The following is a 24,531-nucleotide window of genomic DNA, read 5'->3' on the forward strand; positions in this document are numbered from 1 at the left end:
CCTAGCAGCTGTGTCATGGACTATGACCAAAGAAGTATTTCCAAAGGATCACCATACACTGAACTCTTCAGGCATGACAGCAAGTGGGCAGCGTACCACCCTCAAAAAGGATACACACCAGGGGTGAGGTGGCATGGAAGGAGGGAGATACAGAAGGAACTGCCTTGGAGCCTGGAAGAAGAAAGGCAGGTGAAGGTATTTGGAAGAAAGGATGAAGAATGCAGGTGAGGGGTGAGGTGGGGAGTGGTGGATGAACACAACACACAAGAAGATGGAGAAACCCGGAAGAATCACGAGTACAGAATAAAACCAATAGTAAGTCCCCTTCTCATGCAGGGGACATCATTAGAGATTACACAGTCCAGAGGAAGGACACATCTAGCTGATACAGCTGACCACAGGTTGGAGCAGTGCGTCTCTGGGGAACATCCATGAAGACCAATAGAGAATGAGAAGGACAGAGCAGCAAAGGGCACCTGCAGGGATGGAACAGCCACCAGGAGCCAGATGCTTTAACTGAACTGACTTGAGTTGAGCCCTCACAACAGACCCGCCATGCAGGTACTTATTAGATAAGAGAGCCGAGGACCAGGAAGGCCAAATAGCTGGCCCAGGTTCCCCCAGGTGTCAGCGGTAGAACTGCAATTCTGCTCCTCAAAGCCCTCTCTCTTCCTACTGTGACACTTTTCTCTTAATGCTCCAGGCCTGATGGGAGGGCAGAGATCACAGAGGGTGTAGAAAGGAGCTTTCTGTGATGACATAGAAAACACCCACGCACCATGGGGGCAGTCGGCAAGAGAGGAGAATGTCTTGGAAATGGGCTGGACAGCAGGGTGTTGATTGGGGCCAATGTCAATGCTGGGCATGATCAAAGGAGGGGCAGTGTCGCCTCCATAAGAAGGGAGAACCAAGGGCATTTAGAGGGAGTGGAACAGCAGCTTATTTGAGTATTCTATTCTGGTTAGTGTTTTTCCCTTAGGTTAACTATTTGATCAACTACTAAGGTATGAGAGAAAAGAAAAGCAACAAGGAGACACGGGAGAAGAGAGCGGGCTGGGGAGGGATGCGGCTGCACCCACACAAATCCTGGCTCCCTGTCACTCTCCTTCCTGCCAGCAGCTCCTGGGCCTGCCAGGCATCCAGAGGAGCAGCTGTCTGAGCCTAAGCCCAGCTGGCGGGAACCCCCACTGACCTGAGGACCAGAGGAGGTGGGCTGTGGTCTCTCCTGTCCCCCTCTGTCTGCCCAGGCTGACACCTGGAGTGTCTAGGGTGGGGCCCTCAGCTGCCCGCACTGCGGCTAACAGCACCTGATGGACACACAGGTGTGGCGCGTCCTGCCGGGCTCAAAGACACCTGCTCTGGGCACCATGCCCGTCCCCGTCAACAGTCGCAGATGAGGCTGGGGCTGAGGAGAACTGACAAGCAGATGTCTGCTGAGGACCCGGGCCCCACCCTGAAAGAAGGCAGCCCAGCCCTCCCAAAGCACATGGTTGCCAGGTGAAACTTGCAGTCACCAGCTGCCAGCCACGTGGTGACATTGGATTTCAGGCGATGACCTTGGGAACCCACATTGCATCTGCAGTGGGTGTCTGCATTCACCTCACATAGCACTCTGAAAATGTTTGCCGCTGTCAGCATCACCTGAAGGAGCTTCCCCTGCAGTCCTCTTTTCCATCCACCCTCCCCTAATTCAGATGATGCCATTTCTCTATCCTGCCGCACACTTCCACATTTGAGTTTTCCTGCTTGGATCTGCCTGGCCTGATGTGTCTGGCTGCTGAGAGTCCAGAGCCTCTCCCAGCCCTTTCACAGGAGATGAGAGAATCCCTAACGCCTCTGCCATTTGACCAAGACAGCTCCTTTCAACTTTCTCTTCCCCTCGGGCAAAATCAGCAGCAGAGACAGGACTAAGCTGAGTGGCCTAAGCCCCTCCTTTGATTCTCAGGCCCCCAGAGCCACCCAGGTGCCAGAAACCTGCTAAGACACATCACCAGACCCCTTGCTGATATCATAAGCATTTTTTCCCCTTCTCAGCAAAACTGACAGGACATGGCTTCCCAGAAAGGAGGTGAGGGGAGGAGTCCCCAAGCCTGGTGAGAACAGAGGGAGTGCTGGTCGATGGCCCCTGTTTCTCCACTGCCACCCCAATAAGCCTTCCAAGGAGGGCAGACTAATGCCTGCACTGGCTTGGCTAATGGAAGAAGCCAAGGGGGCTGTGTGGAAAGAATGGAAGAGCCCCCAGTTGGCATAACATACACCAAAAAGAGAGGGCACCAACCATATGTGTTGACAGAGAAGGACATCCCTCAGTAGCCATCACCCAAAAGCAGGCACTTCATGTCCGCCCTGAAACCATCACTATGAACAAAGAGCTCATCAAAGAAAGGGAATTTTTATAGACACCCTATAGAGGAGGGATTTTGATTCCTAATCTGTCCATTACAGCCCCCTGAGAAGTAGGTATAAAAAGATGGTACGGGGCCGGGCGCAGTGGCTCCTGCCTGTAATCCCAGCAGTTTGGGAGGCTGAGGCCGGTGGATCACAAGGTCAGGAGATCAAGACCATCCTGGTTAACACAGTGAAACCCCTTCTCTACTAAAAATACAAAAAATTAGCCAGGCATGGTGGCAGGTGCCTGCAGTCCCAGCTACTTGGGAGGCTGAGGCAGGAGAATGGCATGAACCCAGGAGGCAGAGCTTGCAGTGAGCCAAGATTGCACCACTGCACTCCAGTCTGGGTGACAGAGCAAGACTCCGTCTCAAAAAAAAAAAAAAAAATGGTATGTAGTGTGGCCCCTGACAGCAGGTTTGAGCTCCCTTGCAAGGAGAACTCCAGCATTTAATGCGGAAGAGGCAAGAGTCAACTTGGGTGTTCTTCCTTCCCAGTCTTAGCTCTGAGTGTAGAAAATCCAGGTACATTCCTCCCGAAATGCTGTTCTGGTAGGTGGATGCAGAGAGGCTGCCCATCACCGTGCTATCACAGATGCTGCCCTGGCATGAGACGCGAGGGACGTAGAGGCAGCCAGCTGGGGATGGGATTACTGGGAAGCCCACAGGCCTCGCAAGCCAGAGGCGCCACCGTTTCTTGACTTGGATGTGGCCTCTCAAATGCTGGAGGATGTCCAGCCCACAGCCTTTGGTGATGCTCTCCTGGCCTTATTTAGAATTCTTAATGCTGGCAAACAACTTTTATAAAATTATCCATTTGTATTTGGATGCATACATAAAAATATCCTTCATCTGTATTTGGTTAATAAAACTAGCCTTGCTTTGCCTGTATTTAGCGGTGCCAGCTCTCCTGGACTCTGTGTGTGTGCCTGTGTATGCGTGTGTGTGTTTCACCTATTTCTATTCCAATCATATCACTAATAAATGTTTATGTACAACAAACTCACGCAGAGGAGCAGTGAGCAGATTCTTTTCCTGCATTCTGTTGACTCCTTCTTATCGCCTCTTTCCCCGCCCTGCTCCAGCCCCTAGATATTGATGGGTGTGACTGAGCTAGGCCATCCTCTGACATTAGGCAAAACTGTGTTCCTGTGTGGGCATACCACGTCCCAGGAGTCGACGACTCACTTTTGCCCTGAGGGTCCCCAGTGAGGATGCATGTATGCCTATGGCAGGCAGGAAGAGCTGATGCCTGGTTGGCATGAGCACCTGAACCAGTGTCGGCCACATGTGGATGGCCATGCTGGTGGGCAGAGGCAGAGGTGGGGGGGAGCACAAGAAGAGTGGAAAGGAGATCCCAGAGAAGGAGCACGTGGAGTGGGAAAGGCACACTTCCAGGTTAGGGCTGGTCTGCAGACGCACGTGCCCTGTGGTTGGACGGGTTGGGGTGGAGAGGGAAATGGGGATGGGGAGCAACACATGCGAAGGTGGAAATCATGAACCAGGTTTTAAGTCCTTTGGCTCCGTGTTATGTATACAGAAGGCACAGAGAAAAGAATATGGAAAGTTAAGACTGGGCTGTTTGGGTGGGCAAGGAAGGAGCTTACCAAAAACTGTCCCAGGAGACCCTCTAAGATGGCCCAAGACCCTCAAAGAAAGTGGCCCACCATCTTCAGCTACCTCTTCTCTACCTTTCGGGATCTTAACAGCTATTGCTGTATCTCCCTAATCTCAAATCACTTCTTGTGAGAGTTTCCTGCCAATGATGTCAGTATCTTTTAGATGTAGGAGCGTATTTCTGGACACAGTTCCCTCAATAAAGCCTTGGGATAGAAAAATTAATCCTCCCCCTAGGAGTTCATAAAACTGGGGCACCGAGGGGACTGATGGCTAAAACCAAAGTCGCAGTGAGCCTGGAAGGGAAGCAGCCACTCAGGAGGGAGCCTTAAACTCGGGTGGGGACGGAGACAGTGGCCAAAGATGTTCACAGACGTCCTTGAAAGGGATAAATTAAAGAGAAGGCATCAAGGACAGTAACTCCTTTATCAAGGCCCATGGCTGGGCCTCTCCGATCTGCCCCTGCCTCCTGACAGACACACACACACACACACACACACACACACACACACACACACACACTCAGTCTGGACCACACCCAGCCACTGAAGAGTGCTTTAATCCATGAAAACACACTGAGAAATAACCCCCCCGTCCCCCCAACACACACACACTCAGTCTGGACCACACCCAGCCACTGAAGAGTGTTTTAATCCATGAAAACACACTGAGAAATAACTCTGGGGAAAATAGATTGGAAAGGTAAGCCTGATGTGAAAAACTGCAATCATGCATCCAAAGGCAAAAAGACATGATCTTTTGATTATCTGTGCCACTACTCTGATTAATGATTGTTGGCCATCGCCTCTAGATTGACACCTGCATTATTTTTGTCCCAGCCTGGCTTATCTCCTATCAATCAACGCATCACCCACACTCCCACCAGCTGTACTGAAGGTGGTCAGGCACATGAGAATGCTTTTGGAAAGATTTATATCATGTGACATGTCATGTGGCACTACATTAGGGCTGCAGGACCAGGTATTGAGCAAAGGTATCACCCCTTCTAGCAATGAGCTTCAATTTTTCCATCCAAAAGAAGCAGAAACAAATGGCTAAAACCAAGTCAGAGATGATAACCTTGAGTGGCTCTGCTGTTTTGATGTTTAAATTTTCCCAGAATAAAGTGTATAGCATTCAGTATCACCACACGGATCACACACGTGGCGTGGCCTGGGCCCTGTTTACTCAAGCAGTTTCTTCTTCATTGAAGGAGTCCCTCCTGTTCCCTTAGGATTTGTGGATGACAGTCCTCTGAAGGAGGTCAGGTAGATCCATGCAGATCCTTCCTCCCAGTGGCATCAGCTTAGCTACTGCACCACAGCCTTCAGGCAGGAGTGGAGGCCCCTACACCAAGCAATGTGTCCTCTCTATGTTCGTTATCTCCAAGGTCAGATGTTACTCACCCTCTCCCACATCTCACACAGTGGAAACCAGCATGATGCATTAGAGAGATGAAGCCTTTTAGAATCAAACCCACAAAGGTTCAATTCTCCAGCACCTAGTAGTGTCTGACATAAAATAAGTACTGCATAAATATCAATACAAGAAATTCTGGCTCTGTCACTCACCAACAGTATAATTTTGTGCAACATCTGAAAGCCTCAACTTTCTCACCTATAAATAGGGAAAGTTGAGAGGCTTAAAGAAGATAATCTTTGTCTGTGGGTTCAGCAGAGGACCTGGCGTGGACAGCATGGAAGTGCCTCGAAAATTGGCATTTCTCCAGCATTTATTAAGAAAACCATAAAATAATTTAATGCTATGCCAACAATATAATGCCAAACATTTATTACTTACTATGTGCCAGGCACTTTTCTGAGGGTTTATCATCCATTATCCCTTTTAATCTTCAAAATACTATGTCGTTGGTAAATATCATTATTCCCATTTTGCACGGGCACTAATTCCAAGCTTTGAGATGGACAGGGCATGATGTGGTCAGGCAGTAGAAGTAATGATAAAACCAGTAGAGCAGGCAAGACAAGCCCTGGCTGCCCATGAGTCTCTAGCTGAACTTCATTGCTAAGTTCACCTTTAGCCCCAGCAACCAGGGACGCCAAGTACACCTTTCCCCAGAGGACTCAGTCTTGCAATGTTCTCTCCAAGGTCTGGAGAAGTCAAGAGGAAGGGAAGTAAAGGGAGAGGCTTCCAGGCCTTAGTGCCTCATGCGCTAGGATTCTACAATTGGTGCCAGACCTCCATAGTTCTGGATGTGCATAGGGTTAGTGAAACCAGCAGAGTGGCAGCTGGAAAGGTTAGATTTTGTGTGTCTGGCCATCAGCTCCTCCTGGACCAAGGGCTATAGATGTACACATTTTTCTGGCTTGTCTTATTTTCTGGAAATCCAGATCCCATCAATGCTCTAAAGCTGGAGAGTCTACTGAAGTCACCACGTTCAAACTTTAAAACAAATACACTCTAAACCCCTGGGCCTTCATTGGGGGGAAACAGCTCTGGGATGGTTTGGCTACTAATTTTTAGCTTTTTAGCAGTGGCTTTAAATAATGAGGTGCCCATGGAAATGCAAGGGTGGAGGAGGAGCAATACAGTGACAAAAAAAAGAGAGGAATCTGAGAAAATAGGAAACTTTCATGGGAGATAAGAAAACTTACCGCCCTTATTAGGTTTTCTGTTCTATCAGGGAGGTCTCCTGGCTTTAATAAAATCTCATTTTCCCTTTAAACTCTCCCATGTGGTAGGGCCTTGTATTTAATAGGGATATAAGAGAGGATTCCAACCTGAGGCTCAGGTGGCCAGGGGCTCCACACCCTCCAGTCCAGCAGCTGGGATTGATTGCAGAGCTGCCAGTCCAGCAACACATAAGTTGCTGCACATCAGAGAGTAATCATGAGCCATTTGATGCTGACCTGGGCCAAGTGAAGATGGCAGCTTGGCTCCCGTTCATTCCTGTTTGGACAGAGAAGCTCATCCTGGTCTTTATTAAAAGTGGACCAAAGGAGTAAGTGATGAGTCACAATATGTGATTGATTAGGGGCATCTGCATTTGAAAGCCTCCGTGGCCTTCATCCATGCCTAACTCCTTAAGGTTCCCATTAGCACCGGGAGATTGTGTTCATTAGGAGCCGCTGATGTTGATAAATTCATCTCTCCTGTCACATGCAATTCTATCCAGGGTCTGGCTCTCAGTTCTGAGGGGCTGATCCACCTTGCCTTAATACCACACGACAGGCTCCTTCACAAAACAAGCAGGGTGTCAAAGGCTAGCTGTTGGGAGATGCCAGGCCTACACCAGCAAAGGCTAGAGGGAAGGTAAGGGTGAGCAGCTGGTAATTAGAAGCTACTGGTGGGTATCAGAATGCATCCACCAGATGTCTGCAGAGAGGAACACACCCAGAGTATCTGTGGGTCCCAGGAGCTGGTGTAGATTCTGGGCTATTCTTTCACAATTGCCAAAGAGTCACCACTTGTTGAACCCTCGAATCCTAACAACAGTTTCTAGCTCTACCAAACTCCTGTTTTGCCAGCTTTGCCCCCAAAACAAACAGAAAAGTCATGACTAGCAAAATGAATCAGTGTGAGGCACTTGCACCAACAGAGAGCATATAATTTTTATCTAGCAATTTCACTATCAACTCCAACAAACTCACTCTTAAAGCCAGAAAAGCATTCCAGCTTTCTGCAGGGAAAATGTGTGTCAGGGGTAAGCCACCCAGAGTCAGTTACAACTACCCTGTCTGCTGTGGGACAAGCTCTCTGTGTGTTCTTTTCAAGGTGTCAGAGAGAGGTCTGATGGACAACGTGCACAAGTCTGTGTGTGAGAAGACCAAGAAAGGCGAGACTGTCCCCACCCTCCACATTCTCATCCTGGATACCCCAAGGTCATGTTAGTAAGGCCTCTGAAGCTGATGTCCCCATTTCATCTATGTGCCTTTTTCCAAGACAGACACTTTAGCTGGGATTTTGAGTCCTACTAGTAGAGGCTTGGGCAGGGCCAGAGTAGGAAAGAAACCTGGTGGGGCAGAGGCTGGTCGGGCTTTCCAGGCCCACATGGCCAGTGCTTACACATCTTCCATGTCATCTTGGTCCTTCCCCTTAACTCCACCCCACCCAGCCCTCAAAAGGATTTGGGACAATATCATTCAATTCACACAGACATCTTCCTTAGGATCCAGAAACCCGGTTGTCCCCCAAGAGGTAGAAAAGGCTCAAGAATAATGCCACATGGACTGGGCTCCCCAGCCCCAGTTCCACTCATCAAAAGCAAATACCATGTGCATGTTCTGTGTGTGGCACTGAAGACCCAAAGACAAACTGTTGATGTTCCTGCCCTAAAGGGTCTCATGCAGAACTCAGTAAGAAAGACAGGAAGTTGATTAAATAACCACAGCACAGTGTGATCCATGCCAACATGGACATGCTAGAGGACCCAGTAGCAGTCCAGGAAAGGGAGTGATTCTGTCTACTTGGGGAAGAGGAGGACAGGAAGGACAGATCAAAAAAGGCTTACTGGAACAGGTGACATGTGATCTGAGAAAGAGCTCCTAGAGCAGTCAGAACGGTGGGGAAGACACTGTAGGCAGAGCAACATGTGTTCAGTCAGCAGGGTGGGAAACAGCATGGCATGTGGGGGAACAAAGCACAAGTGGGGACTGCCAGCATGAAGAACTAAGTGAGGGAGAGCTTATGTGGAATTTAGAAAGGAAAAAGGCAAATAGGAGCCAAGGAGAGCAAGGAGCAATATTTCCTTCCACTCCAGCCAGTCCCTTATGTGAACAGAAAAGAGCAGACAGTAGAGTTTGAGTCCCAATGCCACTGGCATGACCTTAGACCAATGCCTTCACCTCAGGGGTCTCAGCTTCCCCATCTGCAAATTTGGAACAGCCCCACCTGTAGCATCTGCCCCATAGTGTTGTTGTGAGAATCAAATTTTGATAAGGTTCTTGAAGTATTGCTACTCTGAAGACTGTGGAGAGCTTTAGCGATGTGAAAAGTTCTCATCAATCATCACCAGGGATCCCAGCATTGGCCCAGGGACTGTACCAACTTTGCCGAAAGTCCTTGGAGTTCACATGCTAACAGGAAAGCCTCTATTGCTCCGCAAGGCAAAGGACCCCCAGCCGAGGATACAGGGAAGGGATGAAGAAATCCGTGTCTCTGCCGCTGCTCCATGGAGGAGCAAGATGCTGGGGTCCCTGTGCCCACTGCATCCCAATTAAGTATATGTTTCTCCTCATTTACACTTGGCTCAGCTCTCCAAATACCTTCCTTTAAAGGATTTTTTTTTAAAGGCCCTTCAAACTCAGCAACTATAAACAGTGATGTTAGGCAAGGCACTTTCAGCAAGAAGCAACCATAAGGAAATAAAATTGCTGCTGTTAAATCTCCACTCCCAGGAAGCGATTTGCTCAGCAATAACCATTTCTCAGGATCCCTGATCAATCACTGTTTGGGCAGGAGAGAAGGCCTCCCCAGGCCTCCTGATTTCTCTGCCCTGCAGTGGAGGCAGCACCCACCACCTTTAATTTCATCCAGCAGGCCCTGATGGTGGCTTTGGCTTGGATTTGGAACCAGAAGAAATTGTCCCTGTGACTGTCCTAGAAAGGACACGAGGCGGTCATCACTCCTGCCTGGCCCCACCTGTACCCAGTCCTCCTTGATCCTCTCTGTCTTCCCAGGTCAACCTTTGGTGCCAGGCAGGGTTAATCCTCTCTCTGCTTTTAGCAGGAGGAGCCAAATCCCACCTATGGCAATGTTTGCTTATAGAGAAACTTATCTTCCTGCATTGCTCTCTCTTCATCAAACATGAACGCCAGCAAAAACTCCTTTCCCAGGCTCATGAAATGTGTAAAAACAAAGTACAGAAAAAGAAATCCTACACTAGATTCCCCAGATGTTTTCTATGAGGCAATTGGATCTCTCTTTCTCTCTGCTAGAAAAGGCTATTTAGGAAAAGCCAGAGAATATGAGATGCTTATGTTATGAAATATCAGCCCAGCAGCCTTGTTTACTGGGACCCAGTTGGAAAAAACCCAGATTCCCAAATAAATAAGTTCTCTCCTTTTCCTAGAAAAAATTACTTTAAATGATTTCAATCCTAAAGATCATTTTTCCAAGCCAAATGACCTTTGCCTCCTTTTTATAGCCTCCCCTAGAATGGCCTGTACAGAATGTGTTTCCCTGATAAGCCCAGAGCTTTTCCAGACACGGTCTTCTACAAACTCAAAAGGAAAAGAAAACAAAAGAGAGAGAGCTGGAAGGATCAACTCCCCTGTTGCCCTGTGCAGGCAGGAAAACTGAGGTGCAAGATGTGACATCGTCTCCCATCTCTGTGGTACCCACACATCTGATTCGGCAGCACAGAAGATGGGGTACCACAGCCTCCCCTTCTATGACATCCCTCATGGGTCCACAGGAGCCCCCTCCCCACCTTGCTGCTTGGAGAGACCATTTGATTTCCTTGTGGCCTCTGTGGCCACCAGCACCAACTCAGTAGATAGGTTCTGCTGCCTACTTGCAAATCACTTTGCTCTCCAGAAGATATCTGTGAGCAGGAAGGTATGGCCGGGGGTAACGACTGAAATGCAGAGACCTGGGGCTGAGGAGAGAAAAGAGCCAGGATGGATGGCAGGGGAGAGTGCTGTTTCTCACAGCACAGCCTGGCACAAGAGAAAAGAACGGAAACACACACCCACGTCCTACTGGAGGCCACGAGCTGAAACTGTGGTATGGGAGAGGCAATGGATGGAGCTTTCAGGAGCAATCCTCTAACTTCTGCTGACATAGCACTGTTCCCCCAAATATTGGGAGTGAGGGTAGGAAGAGTGCCCTAGAGGTTCCATCACCCACCCCACCCGACCATCACACGCTCCTGGTGAAACATCTATGCTATTCCCCAATTATCTTGTTTCTGTGAGAAACACCTGTTATTCTCAAGAGTCATGATGGTACCTGGAAGGGAGCACTAGCTGTGGCAGCTTGGTGTTTCATGGTGCAGAGGTGATTGTTGCTCTGTGGGCCAGAGGTCTAGTGTTCTCAAGTCATGGAAATAGTGATTCCTCCCATTGAAAACTTAAGACGTGCTTTAGAGAAAAGAGTAGGAATATTTAACTCAGAGCTCCAGCTTCTCACCACCCCTGGCACATGGCTGGCACATGGTATGTCCTGGGTGATTATTTCTTGAGTCATTGTTTGATGCCAAAGTTCTCTACTAGGCAACAATCCCTAGAGATTAGAAATGCCTAAAGCAGGCTGTGTCCTGGGTTGTCCCCTCTCCCCTAGCATGTCATAGTTCTGAGGACTGTGCCCATCCCTGAGGTGTTCTTATGAGCTCCTTATTCCATAAAAACTACCAGACATTCCAAGCAGTTTCATGGATAGCAGCCATGGCAGATGATTAACTTCCTCCTGTCATTTCACCTGGGTCTGCGATCTCTCCTGTGCAAAATGAGGTTCAAAGAAAGAGAATGAGAATGATAATGATTATTGAAAAGTCCCTCCCACCTCTGATATTCTTTGAGCTGCTAAGATTTGAAATTTCACTCAATGGTATCAGGAGGTTCTGCTAGTTGAGATTTAGTCTACTTTAAACCAGTGACAGCCAAGACAATTCTGAAATGGGCATTAGATCTTTTTTTTTTTGAAATGGAGTCTCACTCTTTGTTGCCCAGGCTGGAATGCAATGGCACAATCTTGGCTCACTACAACCTCCGCCTCCCGGGCTCAAGCATTCTCCTGCCTCAGCCTCCTGAGTAGCTGGGATTATAGGTGCACACCACCACACCCAGCTAACTTTTGTATTTTTTGTGGAGACGGGGTTTCACCATGTTGGCCAGGCTGGTCTCGAACTCCTGACTTCAGGTGATCTGCCCACCTCAGCCTCCCAAAGTGCTGGGATTACAGGCATGGGCAACCACACTCGGCCAGATCTTATATTTATAACAGATGCCATAACATTGGGTACAAAATTCCCCATGATCGGAGATATTCAAGTGGAGGCAGGACAAATGGCTGGGTTGTTGTGTGTGGGCAAGGGTGGGTGTATACTATGAGAGTGGGTACATTAGCATCCAAAGGGTGATTACACCAGGCAGTGTCTCATGTCCCTCCTCATGTGGGAGCCTACCATGCAAGGGAGAACCAGGACTAGGTTGATATGACCTGGCTTTTACAAAACCCCTGGAGGAGGGAAAGAAATGGAGGCAGTATGTCAAAGCCTTGTCTGAGAAGCATTCCTTTCTCCAAAGCATCTGAGGCTCTGTCTTACAGATCCCCATGGACCTTGCATACCTCCATGGAAGACTTTGCTCTCTGTATTGTGATCTATTTACAAATACCTCCCTCCTCAGACTGTGGGCTACTTAAGAACAGGGCTGTGCTTCTACTCTTTGATATATAATGTACTCTGAGCAACCAGCATAGTGGCAAGAGCATCATCAACATCAGTCAAATGTTGAAGGAAAAAGTAAAAGAATGAATGAAGAAATAATCTCGTTCAAGGTTGCAAACCACCAGGGAAGAGCCAATCTTAAAACCCAGGATTCCAGAATCTCACACTATAGCTCTTCATACTCACTCTGCAAATTTCAAAAACAATGAAAGATAACATCCAAACTATTACCCTTTTTGGTGTACACACTGTCTCTAGATTTCAAGGTTTTTGCAGTAGGGACCAGTTATTTAATTCTTGTCTGGCCTTTACTAGTCAAAGGTATGTTCTTGGGCTTCATATGTTCTTGGACTTGCCACCACCGTCACCCCTCACCGCCCCTGTACCTCATAATATAACAGTGGCTTAATATAACAGAGGCAGGGCTCACCACATTTTATAACGGTGTTGGCTTATTTATGGCTTGAGAATTGCTCGAGATGCTGAAACTGGCCCCATATGGGATTCCAGGAGTAGAAGCAGCCCCTCCCCTTGGGGCTTCCGGGAACTACAGATAACTTTTTTAATGAATCAAAATACCAAAGAACTAACCCTCCCAACAGTTGTTATTCATTGCTCAAATCCCTGTAGAGAGCAGCCTGTGGAATTTGCAGCATTGTGATCATGTGCAAAGGGCAGCGCCAGGCCCTGGTGGTGATAACAAGGAGGCATATTTATGCAACACTTCTCCCCCAGGGAGACTGTTTTTCCTCCACTGCAATACTGTGGCCCTCTTGGCTCACCCTGCCTGGTCCCTGACATGGCTGTGGAAACAGATGGGTGGAATCAGAGAACCTGCCCAGACAGAAGGACCAAGGCACCGAGGGAGAAGATAATATAATGTAGCCCTTTATCTCCTAGTGTGTTCCTAAAGTATGGATGATTGCCATTCTCAAAGAATTTCATAATCCTGATTTAAAGAAACTTGCCAACATTCCAGGAACCCAGAAAACAGACAGCAGTCCTCCACGGAGAGGCAGAAAAAGAGACAGGACAGATTTAAAGTATCAGGAGCAGGGCCTCAGGGGACTGAGTTCAGATTGTGCTTGGCAAAGTCAAAACAGATGATGCTTTAGAGCAGTAGTTTCCAAACCCTATCACCCAAAGAACTTGCTAAAGCACCGATTGCTGGTCCCCAACTCAGAGCACCTGCCTCAGTAACTCTGGGTCTATGTCTATCAAATTCTCAGGTGATACTGGTCCAAGAGCCATGCCTTAGGGGGAAATGGCATTAATGCCAACTCCAGTAAATTAGGCAAGATACCAGGAAGAACTTCCCACTGCCAAGGTTAAACATGAGAATAAGATCAGGTTACTAAGGACAGTTGTGGAAATCTCCTGAGCTAGAGACTCACATTTCTGAAACGGATCTGAATCTGTCCTGCTTAGCTACAAGGTAACTTTATCTACCATGGACTACAATCAGTTTAAATACAAGATTATGGGGCATCTCCAAGATTCTAAGCACTCTGCTGGGCACTGTTACTGGCAATAGGTAGCACTCGCAAATTGAGGACTGGTTGGTTTGGTTGTATCCTTGTTATAGATGGGGAAACTGAGGCTCAGAGATTCCTGCAAGATCTCACAGCTGGCATGAGGCAGAGACAGGACTCAAACTCACATCTCCAGTCTGATCTTGTCCCTTCTAGATATGAGGTAGGGAGCAGAGTTGCATAGAACAATATTTTCCTAAATTGTACACTTGAGATAGTGTCCTACAAGATATAAGATAAAAAAGAAGTGATTCAAAATGTCAAATGGCCAAATAAGTTTGAAGAAAACAAATGCAACTGAAGAATCTACTGGACTTCTCAGGTATTTTAATAAACTTAAGTGTGTAGTGAATCTCCAAGAGGAGGCTGTGTAGTATTTCTCAAATTTGACCAGATAATCTTTTATTTAAAAACATCTATTTAAATTTCAAGCGACATTCCAGTTGCAAGGAACACGGTCTGGAAACATCTGGCATGGATATTAATAAGGCAAAGAATTTACACCCCTAGCCCATGTTCTACTTCACATACACTCACACATTTGGGATGAATGCGGAGCAGATATCTGGTGTGATTCAAATTAGATTGGAACAGAGGACTTTCCAAGATACTGCACCATTTGCCCAGGGCTGAGGCTTTAATGAGAGCACCAGGAGCCCTGAGCAGGGTCCAGACACAGCCCGGTGCCACAGGGCCTGGTGGGCATCCCCTGCAGCCCACAATCCCTCTAGGGCAGGAGCCAGAGGCGTCTGGTCGTCATCTGTGCACCCCCGCAGGCTTCCTGACGTGAGAGACGATTCCCACCAGAACTGTTAGTCATTCCAGTTTCTCTCAATCAATTATTCACACTCCTGTTTGCTTGCTTTGAGAGAGAGGAGGAGGGAAAAAAACACAGAAGAAGCCACAGGGCATGATAAAATACAAGGGAGAGGGGAGAAAAGAAAGCTGGGAGACTTTTCTGGGCTGGGTATAGGGTAGACCACTAGATGTGCTTTCTAATAGGTCACCTGCATTTGTCCTCTTGGACAAAGCACACAGGCTGAGGAGGTCTCCTTCTTTCTCTGAAGCCCAGAGAAGAGGAAGCGGGAAGAGGGTTAAGAGCACAGCCAATTGCAGGAGTCAGAAAGACGGATTCCAGGCTCCAGCATGAGCCCTTCATGGTTGTTTGCCTTGCCTGCTTGGATAATATTTGACCAGCTGAGGGGTGCAGTGTAGACACAAGAATCACAGCCCCTGCTGCTGCTGGCTTCAGGCTCTCATGCAGCCTACTTGAGTCTCAATTTCTTCCTTGGTAAAATGAGGATGGCTGTTCAAGCTCACTGGGAGGGATTCAAGTGGAAACCAAATATGAGGTCCCTGTGGCAGGGACCTCAAACCTCCACCAGTCTTTCACCCTAAGCATGCACAGCCAATTTTAGTGAAAAGATCAAGATTTTTACATTGTCATGTGTGGCATTTTGCAAATGGAGATCGCTACATCATCAGCTCATTAATAACAGAGAGTATTGGCACTGGCATGGTCTGCAATAATTGTTACCACTATCAAAATGATCAGCAATGATATGCTGTCCTTTGTATTCAAAGACGATGCTACTAACACAGTATAACAAGTGCTTATTTTGCATTGCACAATTATATATTGTCTGAGCTACCAATATATTTGAGAGAGTATTTGCAGTATGCATATGTGAGTGCATATATATGTGTGGGTGTGCATGTATATATTTATATACACATATATAAACACACACAAGTGTATGCATACACAAATATAGTTATATATTATGTTCATGAACTTTTTTGCGTGTCTACGTCTTAGTATCATATCCTTAAATAGGAATACAAGTTCTTATGGGCAACAATTTTCTTTTGTACTTCTTCTGTATCATCTTTAGTTCAAAGCAGGGTGCATCCTTTGTAAGAAACCCTTAATACATTCCTGTTGGCAGTCAGGTTTATCCCAGCAGTGGGGAAAGGCTCATATTGATCCCTCCATCCATGCTCCCTCTCTCTGAAGCCCACTCATGGCACGTGTTGTGAGATGGCCAAGCCACCAAGCAAACCATACAACCCACTTGAAAAAAGACCCCCTCACTGCTGAGTTAATTAGCTGGCTGGCTGCACACACCGGGATTGGACATGGATATTTCAAAGCATCTTCACCCTCAGACTTAAATGCTACCTAAAGCATTCCCTGGGATTCTATTTTTTTTAATTTATGTTTTCCAATGTAAAAGTAATAAATGCTCATTAAAGAAAATTAAGAAAAAATGTAAATAAATAGAAAACAATAAATAAACCACACCTCGTCCCATTTTCCAAGCACAACTACTATTAGCATTTTGGTGGTTCTCTTTCCAGTTTTTATTTTATTCATTGTATCATGCTTTCTAATTGTCTCATGCTTTTTCACTGAATGTTATCACACAAGAATCAGTCACAAGATTGGCCTTTATAAACTAAGTTTTCATTGACTACATAAATATACCAAATCTACCTAACCATTCTCCTATAAATGAGTGTATATATCAATTCCAATTTTTGATAGACTAAATAAATGCTGAAATGTGTATCTTGGTGATTATTACCCTTGGAACAAATTAAAATTGATTCTTTAAAAAATTGTCACTAGTTCAAAGGATTTGACTATTTTCAAGTTTCTTCCTAAATATTTACACGTTGTTTTGCAGGAGTGTTGGACCAGTTAGAATTCCCAACAGCCACGCTTCAATGCACACAGAGCCAGTTTCATGTGGAACTCCTGGGACTCATTTCTGAACAACTGTTTATAATGCTTTTCGACTCTTTCAGAGTCCCTGCTTTACCCATCCCTATGCAGGTGCACATGGCCTGTTACAAATCTCTGCCTCCAGAATATGGACAGTGAGACAGAGAGGGGATGCCTGCTCTCACTAAATCTCCAGCTTTGGGACTCACTTCCAGAGCAAGCACACAGATGAAGGTTCTCAAGACCCCTCCTGATTCATTCCCTCCCACAGGCCAGGAACCTGTGGCACACCCTAAAGAGAATTACACTGTTGTGCATCCTCCAGGAACTACACGAGGTTTAGTGTGGTGGTTCTTAGCAACAGAACAAATCTACAGCACTTTCATTTGTTTTCAAGTAACCAGATTAGCACCAGTCTCTAATTTTACGTCTTGCCTTCATACACTCTTGACTACACTTTATTTCCCAGTAAGCTAGTAGAAATGATGGGAGCACGTGACACCAACTGTTCCCACTTCCTTCGCCACTCACCTCCTCCTCCCCACCAGCTTTATGGGGGAATTATGGAATTGTGCTGGATAGTGGCCATGCAGGAGACACTGCTCATGCTTGGCTGTAACCATAGTCTTAAGGAAAGGAGACTGGACAACACCAATTAACTTTTTTTGGGTGCTCTCCTGAACCAGATGCCAACAGAGCTTTTGCACATATAATCAGCTCAGCAGGCACTGCTGGCTTCCTTTTCTCTTTCCCGCAGAGGCTGGGATGGTTCTGAGCGCTGAGTTAATTACATGATGCTGCAGTAAGGTGGGCTCCATCCTCTCTGCCCTGTGTATGCACACACACACCTTTAAACACAGATGAGCATACACACACACACACACACACACACACACACAGGCCAGGTGACTTGGCTGCAGAAGTGGACAGATGAGTATGAGGTTATCCTATCATATATCACGTCCGAGAGATAACTATATTCCGATGGGAGAATCAGTTAGTTTCACTGACATTTACAAGTGATAACACCGCAACAGTCAAACATGCCTACACTCCATTGTTTAAAAGTACCCATGGGATGCTTGGGGCAGAGAAAATAGACCAACTACCTAGCCAAGCTAAGCAGAGACACATTCTCCAAAGTCTTTTTTACCTAAGGACTTGGGGTGGCAGGACGTGAGCTATGATATATGGCTGGGGTCACAGGGAGGTAGATGTGTCTCATCTGTTTCCATTTTCCAGTATACAAGGCTGACAACACACTAAATAAGCCTACACAGCTCTGAAGTTTTTCTCAGTTTGATGAACAGCTGGAGAACAGGAGTTCCAGAGTCACTGTTGCTCTGTGGGATCGGGGTCCCATCTGTAGCTCAAGGGTAGGGCAGAGGCTGGTACCAGGCATCTGGACAAGATGAAACCTTAGCAGACTTGGACCATGGTGCACAAGATGTGCCCATAAGCCTCGTTATTCTCCTTCTCCTTTCTGTTTACAGTAAATATGTATTACAGTTCTGTAATACAGTAAATATACACTGAAATACAGTAAATATGTATTACAAAATGTATTAAGAGCCTCAATGTCTATGGAGCAGAACTAATGAGGCCACAGTTAGAGTCCAAATCCTGGGTCAACCAAACAACTTTACTTTTGTTCCCTGGCCATGGATGTTACACCCCGCCTCAGGCACCCGACTCAGCAAGCTGAATGGTGGCACGTGTCTTAGACAGCAAGAGAATGATCAGGACAGGATGCCTCGCCTATATCCCTGAAAGAACAACCTCAAAGCCCCACTTTACCAAGTATCACTTTTTATCCAAAGGTGAGCATGCATGCACGCGCACACACACACATGTGCACGCACACACGCATGCACACACACACACACACACATTCTCAGTGACAAGTCCTCCTGTGGCCAACCTTGCCCCTCACTAATAATTTGCACAAATTAAAAGATAAAGCAGCTTAGGGTCATTCAATAAATCATAAGCACAAATTAAAATCTATCCACTCAATTAAATCTGAACTTAGCTGGAATCACATCGTTTTTGAACACTGAAGTGGCTAATTTCCAAAGGATGTAAGAAGATTATTCAACACATGGTTATTCAATATCAGCCCCTTTTCTCTGTGATTTTTAAACTTAATTAGCATTTAGTAAAGATGGCATGATGTTCCATAGAGCAGCGATCTTTGAGGGATTACCTCCAGCTCAAAAGGGGGGAATATAAAACCAATCAGTCCATTGATAGAGGGGCCCCGTGAGCTGCCCAGCATTGAAACAAGCATCAGAGGTGGGAAATGGAAGAAAAAGAGTGAGTTTGAAAGGAATTCTGCCAGCCCTGCGTCCCCAGGGTCATCCCCACCAGTCCTGGCCCACAGTGGTCCAAGAACAACAAAGACAGCCTCTGCAGGGAGAACACCGGGCTATGTTTGCGTCTCTGACCACTCCCCCAGCAGTCTGGATCCTGCCAAATGACCGCTGGTCAAACACGGGCGGGCTCCAGCTGGTCTCATTCCTGTTATGACTGCACTTGGGTTCATTAACACCCAGCCCTCCCCTGTGGGCACGCAAGGCAGGAAGCCTTCTCACTGGCTTGTTTTGCAGCCCGACTTTTTCTTTCTCAGAAGTGGGGCAGGTGGTACTATATTCGAGTAAAATTCTGCTTAGGGGGGAAGGGAGCAGGCTGCCCAGGCTTGGGGTGGACACCTCTGGGGCCGCATGCTCAGAGGCTTTCTGGCTGCCTCTCTCGTTAGTCGGCCTTTCCTGGCATATCCCCCGGTACGTTAAACCCTCGTCTGAAATACCCAGCATTCTGCCGTGAAAAGAAAACATTGAGCTTGGAAAACAGGTAGGATGAAGATATTCCAGGGACCCAGCTCGAGAGCCTCAGCAGGGATCATGTTCCCCAGGGTTGCCCCCAAAGACAGGACACTTTTGTGCACAAGCTGCAGAGCATCAGAGAATCTCGGGGACTGCAAAGCACATCACATGTCATATAGGCCAGGGCTTCTCAAACTGTTTTGAAGGGCCATTCTGTAAAATTTCCCATCTACTGTAGATGGAAACTTTTGTCAAATACTAGAAGAACAAATTACTAGAAGAGTGAAACTTAAAGCTGCAAAATACAAATGCATTGACTATGCGCTGGGATGTTGCATCAATATCAAGTTGCTGTATAAATTTCTAAATACTCACTCTCACTGTCTGTACCTATCTCAGCATAGACCACTAACAACTTGTTCACAGAGTATATTCTGAATTGCACTGATCTAGATCCTTGCCACTCAGTGTGTGGTACAAGGACCAAGATCATCGTCATTAGCTGTGAACTTGCAAGAAATGCAGAATCTCAGGCTCCACCTCAAACCTATTGAATAAGAATCTGCCTTTGCATAAAATTCCCAGGCAATTTGTGTGCATGTGAAAGTTTGAGATGTGCTAGAACAGACCAAGCTTCTGAGCTAATAGATTATAAATGTTTTCTTTCCATCCAACCTTCACAATGTCTTTGAGTAAAGGAGATACTCAACACTGAAGTGCCTTAACTAAGTTGGAGAGCAGAGGTGGGTGTAAAAATTGGCGGGGTCTGCAGGCTGAAATATTTTATGGGAGTTAAGTAACTGGCAAGAATGAAGAAGAAAAGCTGAGAAAACGGAATAGCCCATCTGTTGCCAGGTAACTCTATGGTTCAGAAGCCACCAGAGAATGACGGCACTCACTTGCCAGATCCAAAGGGAGCCCAGGAGAGTGAGCACAAAGGGTGAGAGACATTTATTAATCCAATATTGGGAAATGGGCATTGCACCAGGATGAAGCAGAGAGCCCAAGGTCAGGGTGCTGGAGGAGACAACTTGATTCTGTAATGGAGATCGTGGCCGGCCCACGCAGAGACAGCAGGATGTTTATTTAGATCTTGTCTGCTTAGCTGGTTGACTGGCTGCAAGTTTGATTATTATTCACCAGGGCTCTATGCCCTCAGCCGGAACCATGTTCCTAATCTGCTTGGCCATTAAGGGCTCTCTGAACCCTGCTCTGTCTCCAGCATAGAGCCAGAGAGGCTGGAAGCTCCCCGGGGTCTCTTTCTGCACCTCCTTCCTGCGGCGTTTCTCTGCTTCTGTCTGGGACTGCAGACCTGCTTCAATCAATTCCCACCGACCAGCAGCCCAGATCTTAATTAAAACATTCAACCTGCACACAAGTGAGGAGAGAAGTCACAGCCCCCTCAGTCCAGCTGAAAGGAAATCACAAGGAATATGTACAGATTCATAAGCGACTTCTATCTCAGGGTGCAGGTGGGGTACAGTCATTCCCTGGTTCCCTTTTCAGAGCACTCCCCTACACCTGTCCTCCCTATTCCTGTCTCACCTGCACTGTGACCGTCACTTCAATCTGACTTCCATAAGAGTTCTCTCCCCTTGTGCCCAAAATCACCAATACACAGAGCTGAGGAGACCCTGGAAACTGAGGACACCCATTGTTAAGTGTCTCGCCCAAAGTCACCCAGCCAGATTGTGTCCCTGCCTGAGATTAACACAATAAAATGTATGATTCGTAAGTCAATCATTCATATTAGTCCCAGTCACCAGATATTCCACCACAGTAATAATTTTGTACTCATTATTGTATCGTAATAGTCTACCCTAACAATTTTGGCTCAGAAAAAAAAGGTCTCTTTATTAATGTCTTTTCTGTGTCCTGACCATGTATTTTTACCAATCCAACTAAGGGGTTCCAGCTGTTCAACTCTTTGAAGAAAAAGTACGTATGAAGAGTTTCACCTAATTACTTCTCCCAGGGGTCCTAAGAGGCTTTGGGGCCTCAAGTTGGGACTACATTGGCTTCAAGGGTAGATAAGACAGAAACTGTCTCAACCTTTGGGTTGTAGAATTCAGGGTGGGATCAGCTCAAGCCTGGGGCTCATGCCAGCCCTCCCTTCCAATTCTGCAAGATTCTAGGAAGCATTAGGCTTCATTATTCTATTCCTCAAAGCAGGGCTTCTTTCTGTCAAGTCCCATAACACATGAGATGAACCTGAATCCCACAAGCCATGACTGGCAGCTCAGAGCAGAGGCGTGTCCTTCACAGAGCTCTGGCTGGAAGAGACAACATTCTCAAAAGAAAAGGGCCCCACTGATGACCAGTGATGATGAGCTTTTTTTCATGTTTGTTGGTTGCATAAATGTCTTCTTTTGAGAAGTATCTGTTCATATCCTTTGCCCACTTTTTGATTGGGTTGTTTTTTTTTTCTTGTAAATCTGTATAAGTTCTTTGTAGATTCTGGATATTAGCCCTTTGTCAGATGGATAGATTGCAAATATTTTCTCCCATTCTGTATGTTCCTGTTCACTCTGATGATAGTTTCTTTTGCTGTGCAGAAGCTCTTTAGTTTAATCAGATCCTATTTGTCTATTTTGGCATTTATTGCCATTGCTTTTGGTGTTTTAGTCATGAAGTCTTTGCCCGTGCCAACGTCCTGACAATATATACCCCAGAACTTAGAGTATAATAAATAAAAAATAACAATGAAAAAGAAAAGACCTCCACTGAAAACACAGCGATCATTAACTTCTCTCTCTGGCAAAGCAAGCCCCAGGGTGTGCCACATCATGGCCCCCGCTTCTCTGCCCCATGAGTCCCAGCCCCCTTCTGCCCACCAACCACCCTCCTTCTTGTTTCCTGAGACATGCACAGCCACACCCTGCCTTTCAGCAGGCACTTGCACTCCTTGAAAGTCCCAAGAAGCTTGTACTTCCTCACATTGGTTGGGCACGAGCTGGGCTAAGGCTTTTCCTTTCTCCTTTTGTGCTTTTAATGTTGAAAAATGATGTCTGTAACAAGACAGGAAATTCTTTGCTGGTGACTTAAAAGCCGGTAAGCAGAGAAGGCAGTGGACGGGAAGGAACACCGAGGGCAAACTCTAGTTATTTCTCCCTGTACCACACCATCACAGTCTTAGGGAGTTTCCATTTTACCCCATCCTTTTCCTTTTGAGTAAAGCAAAGGGATGATGGAATCTAGTTTCTGCTTCCCCTCATGCCAGTTAGCATTAGTAGAAAGGAGATTCTGTGCCCAGCCAGGAAGATGGAAGAGTACCAGCAGCTGGCAGGAGCAGGCATGTGCACGTGTGTGCATGTGTGTGTGTGTGGCCACGCTGCAAGGTGGCATCAAGTAGGTGACATGGGAAATGCAATGCCCAGCATCAGGCTCAGGGCAGGAGAATTGGGGCTAGGGAATCCACTTCCCTTCCGTTACTTGATCTCCCCCATAGTGACTGGCAAAGCATGTTGAAGAAGTAGAACCTCCCTGCATTTGTCTTCTGTTACTGGGGACAGCTTGTGCTGATATGTTCTAATTACTTCTCTGGTTCACCCATGTGAACTAATGGGCAACCTCAAGGGATAGTGCAGGATCCTGGGGTTAGCAAATGTAAAGCACCCTCACAACCCTTTAGCCTGAGGGAGCAAGGAATGGGGATGGTTATTGGAAGCTGAAAGGAGAATCACGTAGGGCAGATCACTTTGAGAAGCGATCTTAGGTAAAGGATGCAGCCAACCCCAGGCTACCCAGCAGGGGTGGACAGTGGGGTGGGGGGGGCAGTGCTAAAGATAGGGAACTAGTGTGAATTAATCTCCAACCTCTATCCTTTCCACCCCACCAGTCTCCTGCCAGGGTCCTCACTGTCCAGCTCATCCAGTAGTCAGAGGCCAGGGAGGCCACTGAGGCAGACTCCACAGTCTTTGGAGAGCACAAGGCTCTGGGGCATGAACAAAAGATTCCTGGAATGGCTGGGCCCAGTGGCTCACGCTGGTAATCCCAGCACTTTGGGAGGCTGAGGCGGGTGGATCACCTGAAGTCAAGAGTTTAAGACCAGCCTAGCCAGCATGGTGAAACCCCATCTCTACTAAAAATATGAAACATTAGCCAGGCATGGTGGCAGGTGCCTATAATCCAAGCTACTCAGGTGGCTGAGGCAGGAGAATCACTCGACCCTGGGAGGCAGAGGTTGCAGTGAGCTGAGATCACACCATTGCACTCCAGCCTGGGCAACAAGAGTGAAACTTGGTCTCAAAAAAAAAAAAAAAAAAAAGATTCCTGGAAGAAGCACACATTAGTGTGTGTGGGAATTACTCATTGATATTTCTGTCCTCCTAGAACATAAGTTCCTGGAGGGCAGCATCCATGTGCCAAGGGCATGATGGGCCCTTGATAAATATTTATTATATTAACAAGTGTATATATGAAGAAATGGAGGAATGGAAGGGCATCAGGGAGGCAACAAAGCTAACTAGCCTTCATGTGGTCTGTAAATGTGCACCTGCTATCAGGAGGCCCTAGCCTGTCTTTCAGACTCACTCTGAAAAGTGCGGACATTGTTTCTCCCAATCTCTCCTCACAACCTTTCCAGGGCTGCCACTCCCTGAGTTTCCCAGGTCTCCTGGGCTCACAGTCATGGTACTTCAAGCTGGCAGGAGGCTCATCCCTGGCAGGTGATGCTCCAGGCAGGTAGCCGGGTGCCCCAGAGGCTCTGTTAGTCGCTGTCTAGCCTCAGTGCTCTTCTGCAGCGAGATGCGTTGCAGAGCTGAGCGTCGCGCATTGCCGTGTGCCTTGCTTGACAGTTACTGTGGCAACAGCCAGGCTTCAGCCTCGCCTAGGCTGTCCTGGGGAGGAGGGGCCGCTGCTGGAGGCTACAGCAATCCTGTGAGCCACAGCCATCCTGGTCATTGTGCAGGTCCAGGCATCTCAAACCAGGGAGTGGACACAGACACTGGAGTCCTGCTGAGCCCCAAGCTGGCCAGGAGACAAAACAGGCATGATCATTCACAAAACCCAGCAGCCCTAGGAGATGCCACCTCCCTGTGTCCATCTGAGCGCTCAGACCCCGCAGCAGAGGATCTCCTCCGGTTGGCATGAA

The 24,531-nt window shown here is 47.1% G+C and overlaps 1 protein-coding gene across 3 annotated transcripts in view; it reads right to left on the minus strand.

Moving 5' to 3' along the window:
* The window catches only part of PLXNA4 (plexin A4), a 457,885-nt gene that overhangs the window by 246,191 nt on the left and 187,163 nt on the right, over nt 1–24,531 (minus strand). The window contains exon 4 of one of the 3 annotated variants that reach the window (XM_003261349.3): nt 15,883–18,016. The exons of the other annotated variants lie outside the window; for them this stretch is intronic. Coding sequence (XP_003261397.1) covers nt 17,909–18,016 — 108 coding nt within the window. The 3' untranslated portion in view covers nt 15,883–17,908. Of the gene's footprint in view, nt 1–15,882; nt 18,017–24,531 lie in introns of those variants that run through there. 3 annotated transcript variants of the gene reach the window in all.

The sequence above is a fragment of the Nomascus leucogenys genome, chromosome 13 (genome assembly GCF_006542625.1).
Source record: "Nomascus leucogenys isolate Asia chromosome 13, Asia_NLE_v1, whole genome shotgun sequence".
Lineage (NCBI taxonomy): Eukaryota > Metazoa > Chordata > Mammalia > Primates > Hylobatidae > Nomascus > Nomascus leucogenys.